The following is a 15,396-nucleotide window of genomic DNA, read 5'->3' as shown; positions in this document are numbered from 1 at the left end:
TTTTTGACCATGTTTGATCCTTTTCAATTTATTTAATGATTTGTGCCACAACATAAATAAACGAATAAAAATGGAATGTTAACTTTGGAGTTTTCCTGTCAGAGCACACATATGAATAATGGGAATGTGTTTAACCAAGGTTTAAGGCTGGCAATTTACACATGGGGAAAGAAATCTAAAAGAAACCAAATATTTATTTTATTTATTTATATTATTATTTGTTGTTTTTGCTGTCATGGAGCTCCTGATCCAGCCCAAGGCTCTCTATGAAGACGAGGAAAAACTCCCCCAGAGGCCAGACCGATGAGGAAGAAACCTCGGGAAAGGCAATTCAAAGAGAGATCCCCCTTTCCAGGGACGGCCGGTGGGATCACAGGAGCTACATGTCAGCCAACAGTTCAGTTTACATAGATATACATTTGTATGAATAAATACTACATTTTCTTTACAGCCACGCTGCTAAGAAGATCGTCTTCTTATAGGAGGTAAAACCCGTAAAGGCTGATAGCGTTTGACAGTGCCTGGACCAGTTTTCGGCACTACAGTTTCAGGTTGAGGCGCAGATGTTCTCTGTGTCTCACGTTGACGTTGCCTCTCCCTTTCTTTTTTCAGTTCTAACTCAAGCTCCTTTACTTGACCTTTCAGACGACCGATCTCTTGCTTTTGTTCTTCTTCAAGCAAAGAATGTCGCCATTCACAAGTGCAAGTTTTTGCTGCGGTTAGAGACACTATATACTTCCTGCGATCTGCAGCGATGTTCCTTTTCAGCTTTTCAACCTCCTTTAATAATCCCTCAATTCTTTGCTCGCGTTGTTTTAATTTTGATGCTAAATATTCTCCTCGAATTTCAAATGCCTCCTTTTCAGATTGGCTCAAGGGTACACCTTGTACATATTTCTTTTTCATGGCCATTAACCTGGCCCGGAACTGTCTGAAGGCCGGGTCTCTGTTGTGAGATCCGTGAGGGAAAGCCTTTCAAAGTCTTCCATGCAGAGAGCCAGATCCTCTTTGTACCGCTCTGACTCCACTTTGGACAGACGGAGTCTTTCTTTCAGCATTGTGTTGTTTCGCTGTTGGTGCTTGATTGTCTCATTTAGTGAAGTATGCTCATTATTTAAATCAAGCAATTCATAAACACGTATCTGGTAGTCATCGGATAGCACGTTATTTTTTTCCTTCTCGGCTTCCAATTGAATATGAAGCTTTTCGTTTGTTGCTTTGCTCTTCTTGTTTTCCTGGACTTCGCTTTTTAACAAATACCTGAGCTCTGCTTCTCTCTCAGCGGCTTGGTTCCTAATTTGTTTAAGCTCGGAGACCCGAGCAGCTTCTTGGTTTTTAATGATGTCTTCCTTCTCTTGTAGTTTGTTTTTAAGACTTTCAATCATATCGTCTTTTTCGCTGATTATTTTAGCTGAATCCTGGCATTGTTTCGTCAGTTTTTGGACCTGCATTTGATATCTTTTTTCAACATCTTCAAGTTTTTTCTTGAGGTTGTTGATGGTCTCATAACAATTGTCTGTGACCTGTTTGATTTCACTCTGAGCAGCACGAGTCTCAGATCTCACTGTTTCCAGTTCCCGTTCGTGAGATTGTTGTAATTCGGCCTTTTCTTGAGCTGCTGCACTGCTGATTGCAGCTAATTGCTTCTCATATTCTTTTTGCTGTTTCTCGTAATTATCTTTTTCATTATTAAGCTCTTCTTTTCTTTTCTTTGCTTCCAGTTCTTTAGTTGTTTTTTCAGCTTTGGGTTTGGTTTTGGGTTTGGACGCCATTTCTGTGCTCTCTGGTTTCGAGAAATGTTCTCCAGTGTATGAAAATCCTGGGGCGTACTTCGAGGTTTTTAACATTCAAAGGCGGAAATGCTGCTTTGATCTCCAAAGCACACAAGTCTAGAATGCTGCTGACGTCAGACAGAACTTGTGCACGTTGGTTGTCATGGTGACGTGTATAGGCGTACGGCTCGCGGGGGAGGAGAAGGTGAGAGGCACAGCTGTGTGGGTTCTATGATTTACCTGAACTCACCTGGATACATGGTTACGTGTGTGTGTAGGTGGTGCTGGTGTTCTCAGGTGTCTGCGCTCGATGGTTTCCTGTCCTCCAGCCTGGATCTTTCTACAGACTCATCGCCGCTAACACCCAGGTATGAACCCACCTGTGATGATGTAACTGAGGGGCGTGGTTAGAGGCTCACCTGTAGCTGTGGTGGTTCAGAGGTTGTGATTCAGAGTTGATTCAAATCTTTATTAACAGCTGGATGTGACAGAGCTGCAGCCTTTAGGGGGGTCTGCTGCTGCTAACATGAATCTGACCTGAGGTCTGTGACTGTGAAGGAGGTTCAACAAAGCCAGGCTTTCTTTGCATTAGCTGGATCAGTCATAGCAGAGTAAAAGTTAAAGCTGTCACCAAGTACACAAGCATCTTTGTACTTTCTTACTTCCACCTCAGTCTGTGTGCAGATCAAAGTGACTAACAGGTATTTGTGGTGTGTGTCTGTTTCCAGCAGAGTAAAGTAGACTCCAGTAGAATCGAGTAGAACAACATTTATACATTTTCACACCTACAGTTCATTTCCTCTGCTCTCAATAGGCTGATGAGTTTGTGACCTTGTAGCTTTTTACTGTAGTTTCTTTCAGACAGAGAAAAATCCAGGTGAGCACCAAATAAATGTGTCATTACAGATCAGGTGAGCATGTTCAGTCTGCCTATTGGTCAGGTCAGCAAGGAGGGGGGGCAGCAAAAGTAACTACAGGAAGAGGGTGCTGTGTTCAGGAATACTGGAGAACATGAAGGATTTACGCCCGTTTCACGGCTGGTTACTCGCCCGTACTGACCTTCACTCATCTCCATGGTTACAGGAAGCTCAGGTGTTGTAGCGTACACCTGGTAGTTGGGTCGGATCAAGGTGGGATCACCTTCATTCCATAAACAAACTGCTCTGGAGTTTATTTGGAACTGGACTAAGACCGCCTCCTCCAGAGGGTCTTGGTGCATTTGATTGGTCCACACCTGAGTGTGATTACCGTGTTCACACCTGCACAAACAAACCAAACCAAACCAGTTCAGACGGCTTAAACGCTGCAGGCTGCACACATCAAACACACTGAGAGCATCCTGGAAATAAATCGGTGAGAGCTTCCAGCTGATTTTAAACTGAAACCCTGAACATAACCTGCTCTCAACCAGGTGAGGTGCTCAGCATCAGTTACCATGGTGATTTAGCAGGTGTAAAACCCTGACTTTAAGCTCCAGACGGCTCAGTGAGCCTTTAGAACTCCATGATTGGTTTGGGCTCAGTGTATCATACCTGTACAGATTACCTGTGTGTGTGTGTGTTTCAGGACAGGAAGTGTGTACTTCACGTACTTACCTGTCAGCTCCATAACTGTCGTCTCCCTGGGAGATACGAGGTGAGTTCACAGGTCAGCTCAAGTCTGAGTCATGTGTTTGTGTTGTTGTTTGTTTATTTATTTGTTTGTTTTTTTGTTTGTACCAGCTCAGCCTGCCCTCCACCTGCTCCCATCATGCACCTGGGCCAGTGGGCTCTCAGCAGCGAGCAGAGTTGCACTGTGGTTAGGGTGGTGTTTCCTAGCCTGTACAGGTCTGTGTGTCTCTCCATGGATATACTTTCCAAGACCATCACTAACGTTCTCCACGGCTTCTCCAGACCCATCTGTCACATGTGCTCAGGGTGAACCTGCTCCTATCTGTGTAAACCACAGAGCACCAGTGGTGCCAGTTCTGGTATTCTATGGTAAATGCCAATCAGGTGCCACAGTGAGCACAGTGCCCACTAGAGGGCGTTGGGTCCTCAGGCTCCCCTCAGGAAGTCTGTATCTGATTGTTGGTCAGAGACATTCACACCAGCTGTTGCTGGAGGCCATTTTGTAGCTCATCCTGTTCCTCCTGCTCAAAGGAGCAGATCCTGGTCCTGCTGATGGGTTAAGGACCTTCTACGGTGCTGTCCAGCTCTCCTAGAGTAACTGCCTGTCTCCTGGAATCTCCTCCATGCTCTGAGACCCCCCCTCCCCGATACTCACCTGACCTCAGCAGTATCACAGAGGTTTACTGACTGATGCTCCTTTAATCTCTCAGGTGTGTGATGGTGATTCTGATGACTTCCTCCTCCACTTCCTGTTGTGTGTGTGCAGCAGTGATGTCATGAATCGGCCGCTCAGCCTCACCTGCAGGAAACACACCAACCGGAGACCCCAGGGTAACACACACACACAAACACACAGAGTCTGTTTGTTTCTTTGTATATTATTTTTTTATTGTTTCTCTCTGTGTGTGTTTCAGAGGTGAGGAAGTTCACGCGAGGAGACAGAGACTTCCTGACCAGACTGACTCCTCCCCTTCAGCTCACCTGTCTGCACCTCCACCCTGACTGACCTCCACCTGCTTCACTCTAACTTTATTTGTTTTTTACATGTTCATACAGACAAATAAAACTTTATTGTTCCTCCTCCAGTGTCCACTTGAAGCTCCTTGAGCGTACCCAGAGTCTCTTTCTGTCATCTGGATTCAGTTAGCCCAACATTAGTGATCAGGATAAGCTGGTTATCAGCTCTGAGGTAACCCAGCATTTCACCTACATGTGCTGGCACCATCTGACCAATCTAAAAGGTGTTTCACGGGTCACGTGACTCTTCCACAGAAAATGATCCCTACGAGTGCCGCCTGCTGCAGGGACATCAAATTAAAATCTGTAAACAACATAAAAATCTAACAGTAAAATAATCTGAGCGCTAAATGCTGCAGAAACTGAGCCTGAGTCGCTCTCAGTGCTGCTGCTGGTTTCTAAGCTGAGGCTTTAAACACATGGAAGCTTCCTCTCCCACAGCCTGATGGAGCAGGCGTGGAGATCACTTCAGTCTGTCGCAGATCACAGTGACTGAACAGGTGTGAACAGGTGTGTGTCTGTGACTGAGACTCAGCAGCAGGTTAGAACGAAGCAGAACAACATTATAGGCTAGTGACAATGCCCCCAAATTTTTTGACATACCCCTACCAGAGGTAGAACTAAACCCAACCACATTTTTCCTCATCTCTGAGGTCTCCACTATATGAAATGGATTCTTGGCCAAAAATATTTTACTGCCAAGATGGTTAAATTGATAGATATTGTTATATACCCCAAAACTAAAAAGAGCCCAAATACAGTCTGTCCGCATGGGGGTTAACCCACAAAAACTGATGTATATTAATAACACAAGGCCTGAGAGCTTTCAAAATAGGCATGTATGTAGTCAGGATTTTGCTTTACCCACTAGAAAAAACTGGATGTGAATATCTTAAAGTATGGAGTAGACAGAGACCTTGGAACACATACCTAAAATAGGCGAACATGGAAAAAAAATATTTTTGCAAAATGTTTTCATTTACTTTGCAATTGCTTTGCCGAGGATTGTCATAGAAACACATATGATGGCTTGTTGGAAAGGTGAGGTTGTGCTGAATCCATCAATACCAAATATGTAAATGTGACCTGCATAATCAGGGTGTTAAGTCACTTAATGTATGAAGTGCCCCAACTGAAAAGTATTGAGAAAATTGAGTCTGCAGTCCCAAGCTTTATTATGCTGCATGTATTGTCATATAACACAGTAGGCTTGTTGAATTAATGTGCTTGTTTTCTAAATCCAGCCATACCACATATGCATAGTCATTTAAAAATGTCTGATATGTCCCAATTAAAAGAGATGAGTGAGTAGGACAGGAAACAACAAGAGAGTATAACAGTTTGGCCTTGATGGGCCTTTTTAATTCAATTTTATTCAATTCAATTTTATTTATTTAGCGCCAAATCACAACAAACAGTCGCCTCAAGGCGCTTTGTATTGTGGGTAAAGACCCTACAATAATACAGAGAAAACCCAACAGTCAAAACGACCCCCTATGAGCAGCACTTGGTGACAGTGGGAAGGAAAAACTCCCTTTTAACAGGAAGAAACCTCCAGCAGAACCAGGCTCAGGGAGGGGGGGTCATCTGCTGAGGGGGGGCTGAGGGGAAAGAGACAGAGATTAATAACAATTAATGATTAAATGCAGAGTGGAGTATAAACAAATTAAATAAGGTGATTGAAAAGAAACAGTTCATTATGGGAACCCCCCCCCCCCCCCCCCCCCCCCCCCCAGCAGTCTAGGCCTATAGCTGCATAACTAAGGGATGGTTCTGGGTCACCTGATCCAGCCCTAACTATAAGCTTGATCATAAAGGAAAGTTTTAGTCCTAATCTTAAAAATAGAGAGGGTGTCTGTCTCCTGAATCCAAGCTGGGAGCTGGTTCCACAGAAGAGACGCCTGAAAGCTGAAGGCTCTGCCTCCCATTCTACTCTTAAGTATCCTAGGAACCACAAGTAAGCCAGCAGTCTGAGAGTGAAGTGCTCTGTTGGGGTGATATGGTACTATGAGGTCTTTGAGATAAGATGGTGCCTGATTATTCAAGACCTTGTATGTGAGGAGAAGGATTTTAAATTCTATTCTAGATTTAACAGGGAGCCAATGAAGAGAAGCCAATATGGGAGAAATCTGCTCTCTCTTTCTAGTCCCTGTCAGTACTCTAGCTGCAGCATTTTGGATCAGCTGAAGGCTTTTCAGGGAGCTTTTAGGACAGCCTGATAATAATGAATTACAATAGTCCAGCCTAGAAGTAATAAATGCATGAATTAGCTTTTCAGCATCACTCTGAGAAAGGATGTTTCTAATTTTAGAAATATTGCACAAATGCAAAAAAGCAGTCCTAAAATTTCATGATGTGGCCACTTTCTTTCATTCAGTAAAACCCATAAAGGACATAATGATGTCCGGCCTTGTTTTGTTAGTAGCTGCAGTTAAGTTCCCACAATGCCATCTGCATTTCTGTTTGCCTCAATAGCCAAGCTGGCATTTTCCTGCTGCTTAGCTTCTGTTCAGGCTTGAAACCTGAATTTTTATTCTTCTGTGGGATAACCAGCTTGGTTTTCTGTTTAAAATACCAGAAAAACAATGCATAATATATTCCAGCCCTTTGTTTTTCTATGTAACCGTTGATGCTGAAATCTGTAGTCAGAAGCTGCTCTTTTGTGTTTTAGGAAGACCTCAGCAGGAGCCCTTCCAGTGGACCGTTTCATTGAGAATTCCACTGAATTCGGCATCCAGAGACCACCACAGACCCTCTGAATACTGGCAAATCCAGAACCTGGTCACGTCCCTCTGCACAGTCTTTCCTTCCTCTTATGGATAATGCTCCCAGCCGAAACTGCTAGAGCGGAAACAGGATTTCATGTCAATCCACAAGTCTTTTAAATAAACTGAAAAGAAAATGAAGATTATCTTATTTCTCATTTCAGTTTGTTTTAGTTAGTTTTATAAATCCACAATTCAGTTTTAGTTCTTTTTTTTTCCTTTTAATTATCGTTTTTATTTATTTCAGGTACCAAAAATGTCTTTTTCAATGTCAGTTTTCCTTAACTATAATAAGCTTGCAATAAAGGGGGAAAACAGTAGAACAGGTTGTCTTGACACCAGCATTATTAATATACTCTTGATTGCATAATTGGTGAGACTTTTGCAAAGCCGTGATCCCACTAGAAGCTGTTGAAATTCAGTTGATTGCTTCTTTGCCGTTTTTGACCATGTTTGATCCTTTTCAATTTATTTAATGATTTGTGCCACAACATAAATAAACGAATAAAAATGGAATGTTAACTTTGGAGTTTTCCTGTCAGAGCACACATATGAATAATGGGAATGTGTTTAACCAAGGTTTAAGGCTGGCAATTTACACATGGGGAAAGAAATCTAAAAGAAACCAAATATTTATTTTATTTATTTATATTATTATTTGTTGTTTTTGCTGTCATGGAGCTCCTGATCCAGCCCAAGGCTCTCTATGTAGACGAGGAAAAACTCCCCCAGAGGCCAGACCGATGAGGAAGAAACCTCGGGAAAGGCAATTCAAAGAGAGATCCCCCTTTCCAGGGACGGCCGGTGGGATCACAGGAGCTACATGTCAGCCAACAGTTAGTTTACATAGATATACATTTGTATGAATAAATACTACATTTTCTTTACAGCCACGCTGCTAAGAAGATCGTCTTCTTATAGGAGGTAAAACCCGTAAAGGCTGATAGCGTTTGACAGTGCCTGGACCAGTTTTCGGCACTACAGTTTCAGGTTGAGGCGCAGATGTTCTCTGTGTCTCACGTTGACGTTGCCTCTCCCTTTCTTTTTTCAGTTCTAACTCAAGCTCCTTTACTTGACCTTTCAGACGACCGATCTCTTGCTTTTGTTCTTCTTCAAGCAAAGAATGTCGCCATTCACAAGTGCAAGTTTTTGCTGCGGTTAGAGACACTATATACTTCCTGCGATCTGCAGCGATGTTCCTTTTCAGCTTTTCAACCTCCTTTAATAATCCCTCAATTCTTTGCTCGCGTTGTTTTAATTTTGATGCTAAATATTCTCCTCGAATTTCAAATGCCTCCTTTTCAGATTGGCTCAAGGGTACACCTTGTACATATTTCTTTTTCATGGCCATTAACCTGGCCCGGAACTGTCTGAAGGCCGGGTCTCTGTTGTGAGATCCGTGAGGGAAAGCCTTTTCAAAGTCTTCCATGCAGAGAGCCAGATCCTCTTTGTACCGCTCTGACTCCACTTTGGACAGACGGAGTCTTTCTTTCAGCATTGTGTTGTTTCGCTGTTGGTGCTTGATTGTCTCATTTAGTGAAGTATGCTCATTATTTAAATCAAGCAATTCATAAACACGTATCTGGTAGTCATCGGATAGCACGTTATTTTTTTCCTTCTCGGCTTCCAATTGAATATGAAGCTTTTCGTTTGTTGCTTTGCTCTTCTTGTTTTCCTGGACTTCGCTTTTTAACAAATACCTGAGCTCTGCTTCTCTCTCAGCGGCTTGGTTCCTAATTTGTTTAAGCTCGGAGACCCGAGCAGCTTCTTGGTTTTTAATGATGTCTTCCTTCTCTTGTAGTTTGTTTTTAAGACTTTCAATCATATCGTCTTTTTCGCTGATTATTTTAGCTGAATCCTGGCATTGTTTCGTCAGTTTTTGGACCTGCATTTGATATCTTTTTTCAACATCTTCAAGTTTTTTCTTGAGGTTGTTGATGGTCTCATAACAATTGTCTGTGACCTGTTTGATTTCACTCTGAGCAGCACGAGTCTCAGATCTCACTGTTTCCAGTTCCCGTTCGTGAGATTGTTGTAATTCGGCCTTTTCTTGAGCTGCTGCACTGCTGATTGCAGCTAATTGCTTCTCATATTCTTTTTGCTGTTTCTCGTAATTAACTTTTTCATTATTAAGCTCTTCTTTTCTTTTCTTTGCTTCCAGTTCTTTAGTTGTTTTTTCAGCTTTGGGTTTGGTTTTGGGTTTGGACGCCATTTCTGTGCTCTCTGGTTTCGAGAAATGTTCTCCAGTGTATGAAAATCCTGGGGCGTACTTCGAGGTTTTTAACATTCAAAGGCGGAAATGCTGCTTTGATCTCCAAAGCACACAAGTCTAGAATGCTGCTGACGTCAGACAGAACTTGTGCACGTTGGTTGTCATGGTGACGTGTATAGGCGTACGGCTCGCGGGGGAGGAGAAGGTGAGAGGCACAGCTGTGTGGGTTCTATGATTTACCTGAACTCACCTGGATACATGGTTACGTGTGTGTGTGTGTGTGTGTGTGTGTGTGTGTGTGTGTGTGTGTGTGTGTGTGTGTGTGTGTGTGTGTAGGTGGTGCTGGTGTTCTCAGGTGTCTGCGCTCGATGGTTTCCTGTCCTCCAGCCTGGATCTTTCTACAGACTCATCGCCGCTAACACCCAGGTATGAACCCACCTGTGATGATGTAACTGAGGGGCGTGGTTAGAGGCTCACCTGTAGCTGTGGTGGTTCAGAGGTTGTGATTCAGAGTTGATTCAAATCTTTATTAACAGCTGGATGTGACAGAGCTGCAGCCTTTAGGGGGGTCTGCTGCTGCTAACATGAATCTGACCTGAGGTCTGTGACTGTGAAGGAGGTTCAACAAAGCCAGGCTTTCTTCGCATTAGCTGGATCAGTCATAGCAGAGTAAAAGTTAAAGCTGTCACCAAGTACACAAGCATCTTTGTACTTTCTTACTTCCACCTCAGTCTGTGTGCAGATCAAAGTGACTAACAGGTATTTGTGGTGTGTGTCTGTTTCCAGCAGAGTAAAGTAGACTCCAGTAGAATCGAGTAGAACAACATTTATACATTTTCACACCTACAGTTCATTTCCTCTGCTCTCAATAGGCTGATGAGTTTGTGACCTTGTAGCTTTTTACTGTAGTTTCTTTCAGACAGAGAAAAATCCAGGTGAGCACCAAATAAATGTGTCATTACAGATCAGGTGAGCATGTTCAGTCTGCCTATTGGTCAGGTCAGCAAGGAGGGGGGGCAGCAAAAGTAACTACAGGAAGAGGGTGCTGTGTTCAGGAATACTGGAGAACATGAAGGATTTACGCCCGTTTCACGGCTGGTTACTCGCCCGTACTGACCTTCACTCATCTCCATGGTTACAGGAAGCTCAGGTGTTGTAGCGTACACCTGGTAGTTGGGTCGGATCAAGGTGGGATCACCTTCATTCCATAAACAAACTGCTCTGGAGTTTATTTGGAACTGGACTAAGACCGCCTCCTCCAGAGGGTCTTGGTGCATTTGATTGGTCCACACCTGAGTGTGATTACCGTGTTCACACCTGCACAAACAAACCAAACCAAACCAGTTCAGACGGCTTAAACGCTGCAGGCTGCACACATCAAACACACTGAGAGCATCCTGGAAATAAATCGGTGAGAACTTCCAGCTGATTTTAAACTGAAACCCTGAACGTAACCTGCTCTCAACCAGGTGAGGTGCTCAGCATCAGTTACCATGGTGATTTAGCAGGGGTAAAACCCTGACTTTAAGCTCCAGACGGCTCAGTGAGCCTTTAGAACTCCATGATTGGTTTGGGCTCAGTGTATCATACCTGTACAGATTACCTGTGTGTGTGTGTGTTTCAGGACAGGAAGTGTGTACTTCACGTACTTACCTGTCAGCTCCATAACTGTCGTCTCCCTGGGAGATACGAGGTGAGTTCACAGGTCAGCTCAAGTCTGATTCATGTGTTTGTGTTGTTGTTTGTTTATTTATTTGTTTGTTTTTTTGTTTGTACCAGCTCAGCCTGCCCTCCACCTGCTCCCATCATGCACCTGGGCCAGTGGGCTCTCAGCAGCGAGCAGAGTTGCACTGTGGGACAGGTCAAAGGTCATGTGGTGTGTTGCTTGTTCCTGCAGCTTCAGTGGAGCTGTTCGCTGTGTGGCAGTGTGTACAGACAGGTACTGCATAAAATACACTGTACACACAGATACTCTCTAAAATACACACTGTACACATGTTCTTTACACTTGTTTCTATGAGTTCTGTATATTTTCTGTTTTTCTGTGCGCGAGCAGAGTTTAAATAAAGCTGTTTTAATTCTTGAATGTATGTAGCTGTAGTTCTTTATGCTCTTCCTCTCTCTCAGGTGTATTTACCTTTTAGTTTTAGTGTAAAGTGCTGTGAAAAAGTATTTGCCCCCTTCCAAACCTACCTGCGCTGTGTGAACAGGTAACTGCCTCCTAACCAGCATGAACGGCCTGTTTAAGGTCAAAGCCTCTCAGTCTGATTTAAGTCCACACTTTAACTTGGCCGCCTCAAAACCTTCATTTTGTTTATTTGAGCCAATCAGAGGTGGGCTTGCTGCTGTGTTTCTGATCACTGCTGCATAGCCTGAGTGCCCTTGAGCCGATGGCTGGACGTTCTCCTTCAGGATTTTCTGTTGGAGAGCAGAATTCATGGTTCCATCAGTGACAGCAAAGCAGGCCCAGACCATCACACTACCACCACCATGTTTTTATGGAACCCTCTGTTAGTTTCTGCAGACGTAACGGGACTCAGAGCTTCCAGAAGTTCAGTTTCTGTCTCGTCAGTCCACAGAATATTTTCCCAGAAGTCTCGGGGATCATCCAGATGTTTGTTGGCAGATGTGAGACGAGCCTTTGTGTTCTTGTTGGTCAGCAGTAGTTTTCTCCTTGGAGCTCTCCCATGGAGGCCTTTTTTGCCCACTTCTTGGTATCCTTTAACCTGCTTCACTTTGTCAGACAGCATCTGCTTCAGCAGGTCTGCAGTGATCAGGTCTGGCTGTGGCAGTGAGACTGAACTCTGGTTAATCACAGTTCATTCATGATTTAACAGGGGGGCAGTTACTTTTTCACACAGGCTCAGGTAGGTTAGGAAAGCTGTTTTTTTTTTTAATAAATGAAATCATTTAAAAACTGCATTCTGTATTTACTCAGACATGAAGATGATGAGATGTGTAACAAATATGGAAAAAAGGGGTCAGGAAGGGGGTAAATCCTGTTTGACAGCACTGCATATATTTACCTGTCGGTTAGCGTGTGTGTGCGTGTGTGTGTGTGTGTGTGTGTGTGTAGGTGAGTATAGTTACCTGTTGGTAGGTGTAGGTTATCTCTGACGTGCTCTCTCAGGTGAGTGCATTTACCTGTTGGCCTCTCTCTCTCTGTCAGGCCTGCAGCAGCTCTCAGTGTCGTTCGACCTCGTCTGTCTTTCAGTCCAAAGCAAAGTAAGAACGTGTTCCTCTTAAACTCACCTGCTGATTGATTTCTGATACACATTAATCACCTTAATTAATCAGGTCTCAGTAACATGGAAAAACTAACAGCTGTCCTCTCTGATGGTCAAACTGATCGTATTCATCTGCTCATTGATCAGGCTGGTGATTGATGATGGGACAGGTGAGGCTCATGTGTGGTTCTCAGGTGCGCTGGTTCGTCCTCTGATGGGATTGACTGATGCTCAGTGGGAGGGGCTTCAGAGAGCACTCCGGGTCAGAGGTCACGTCAGAGTCTACCCTCGCGGGCAGAGCCAGGTCAGTACCACTTCCTGTGTCTCTCAGGTGTATACATTTACCTGTCTCTATAATGTTACATCATGTTAACATGATTATGAAGGAGCTGTCAGTGTGAGCGTTGCAGCTTTTGTGGCTCTGAAGCTCCTCCCCCCTCTGTGCCGCCATGTTTAGATCAGAACAGACACCACCAACAGACAGGGCGGGGTCCGCTCCCATCCTTTGCAGGTATTGGCTCTCAGACTGATCATGTGTAGCAGCATTCACCTGTTTTCACTGAGGGCTGCTCACATCCCAGGACCTCCTAACCTGGAACCTGCTGTCCAAGGGGACCCTGCACCCACAGGTGGTTAGGGTGGTGTTTCCTAGCCTGTACAGGTCTGTGTGTCTCTCCATGGATATACTTTCCAAGACCATCACTAACGTTCTCCACGGCTTCTCCAGACCCATCTGTCACATGTGCTCAGGGTGAACCTGCTCCTATCTGTGTAAACCACAGAGCACCAGTGGTGCCAGTTCTGGTATTCTATGGTAAATGCCAATCAGGTGCCACAGTGAGCACAGTGCCCACTAGAGGGCGTTGGGTCCTCAGGCTCCCCTCAGGAAGTCTGTATCTGATTGTTGGTCAGAGACATTCACACCAGCTGTTGCTGGAGGCCATTTTGTAGCTCATCCTGTTCCTCCTGCTCAAAGGAGCAGATCCTGGTCCTGTTGTGTGTGTGCAGCAGTGATGTCATGAATCGGCCGCTCAGCCTCACCTGCAGGAAACACACCAACCGGAGACCCCAGGGTAACACACACACACAAACACACAGAGTCTGTTTGTTTCTTTGTATATTATTTTTTTATTGTTTCTCTCTGTGTGTGTTTCAGAGGTGAGGAAGTTCACGCGAGGAGACAGAGACTTCCTGACCAGACTGACTCCTCCCCTTCAGCTCACCTGTCTGCACCTCCACCCTGACTGACCTCCACCTGCTTCACTCTAACTTTATTTGTTTTTTTACATGTTCATACAGACAAATAAAACTTTATTGTTCCTCCTCCAGTGTCCACTTGAAGCTCCTTGAGCGTACCCAGAGTCTCTTTCTGTCATCTGGATTCAGTTAGCCCAACATTAGTGATCAGGATAAGCTGGTTATCAGCTCTGAGGTAACCCAGCATTTCACCTACATGTGCTGGCACCATCTGACCAATCTAAAAGGTGTTTCACAGGTCACGTGACTCTTCCACAGAAAATGATCCCTACGAGTGCCGCCTGCTGCAGGGACATCAAATTAAAATCTGTAAACAACATAAAAATCTAACAGTAAAATAATCTGAGCGCTAAATGCTGCAGAAACTGAGCCTGAGTCGCTCTCAGTGCTGCTGCTGGTTTCTAAGCTGAGGCTTTAAACACATGGAAGCTTCCTCTCCCACAGCCTGATGGAGCAGGCGTGGAGATCACTTCAGTCTGTCGCAGATCACAGTGACTGAACAGGTGTGAACAGGTGTGTGTCTGTGACTGAGACTCAGCAGCAGGTTAGAACGAAGCAGAACAACATTATAGGCTAGTGACAATGCCCCCAAATTTTTGACATACCCCTACCAGAGGTAGAACTAAACCCAACCACATTTTTCCTCATCTCTGAGGTCTCCACTATATGAAATGGATTCTTGGCCAAAAATATTTTACTGCCAAGATGGTTAAATTGATAGATATTGTTATATACCCCAAAACTAAAAAAGAGCCCAAATACAGTCTGTCCGCATGGGGGTTAACCCACAAAAACTGATGTATATTAATAACACAAGGCCTGAGAGCTTTCAAAATAGGCATGTATGTAGTCAGGATTTTGCTTTACCCACTAGAAAAAACTGGATGTGAATATCTTAAAGTATGGGGTAGACAGAGACCTTGGAACACATACCTAAAATAGGCGAACATGGAAAAAAAATATTTTTGCAAAATGTTTTCATTTACTTTGCAATTGCTTTGCCGAGGATTGTCATAGAAACACATATGATGGCTTGTTGGAAAGGTGAGGTTGTGCTGAATCCATCAATACCAAATATGTAAATGTGACCTGCATAATCAGGGTGTTAAGTCACTTAATGTATGAAGTGCCCCAACTGAAAAGTATTGAGAAAATTGAGTCTGCAGTCCCAAGCTTTATTATGCTGCATGTATTGTCATATAACACAGTAGGCTTGTTGAATTAATGTGCTTGTTTTCTAAATCCAGCCATACCACATATGCATAGTCATTTAAAAATGTCTGATATGTCCCAATTAAAAGAGATGAGTGAGTAGGACAGGAAACAACAAGAGAGTATAACAGTTTGGCCTTGATGGGCCTTTTTAATTCAATTTTATTCAATTCAATTTTATGTATTTAGCGCCAAATCACAACAAACAGTCGCCTCAAGGTGCTTTGTATTGTGGGTAAAGACCCTACAATAATACAGAGAAAACCCAACAGTCAAAACGACCCCCTATGAGCAGCACTTGGCGACAGTGGAAAGGAAAAACTC

General features: G+C 43.9%; 1 protein-coding gene across 2 annotated transcripts; it reads left to right on the top strand.

Annotated features, from left to right (window-relative positions):
- Nucleotides 1-1,005: 1,005 nt before the first annotated feature.
- LOC115775465 (CST complex subunit CTC1-like) lies at nt 1,006-13,921 on the top strand. 2 transcript variants are annotated; one of them, XM_030723001.1, is made up of 8 exons: nt 1,006-2,050; nt 9,713-9,802; nt 11,001-11,069; nt 11,156-11,315; nt 12,546-12,601; nt 12,751-12,907; nt 13,612-13,676; nt 13,760-13,921. In XM_030723001.1, exons 1-7 carry the CDS (start codon nt 2,004-2,006, stop codon nt 13,615-13,617), a joined length of 585 nt encoding a protein of 194 aa, XP_030578861.1. In that variant the 5' UTR covers nt 1,006-2,003; the 3' UTR covers nt 13,618-13,676; nt 13,760-13,921. The 2 variants fall into 2 exon arrangements, with proteins under 2 accessions (XP_030578861.1, XP_030578860.1); XM_030723000.1 differs by lacking the exon at nt 1,006-2,050 and adding an exon at nt 8,010-8,088.
- Nucleotides 13,922-15,396: the final 1,475 nt, after the last annotated feature.

Source organism: Archocentrus centrarchus, unplaced genomic scaffold, assembly GCF_007364275.1.
Source record: "Archocentrus centrarchus isolate MPI-CPG fArcCen1 unplaced genomic scaffold, fArcCen1 scaffold_144_ctg1, whole genome shotgun sequence".
NCBI lineage: Eukaryota > Metazoa > Chordata > Actinopteri > Cichliformes > Cichlidae > Archocentrus > Archocentrus centrarchus.
Note: the sequence above shows the minus strand (reverse complement) of the source record. Positions and strands in the feature narration are given on the sequence as shown.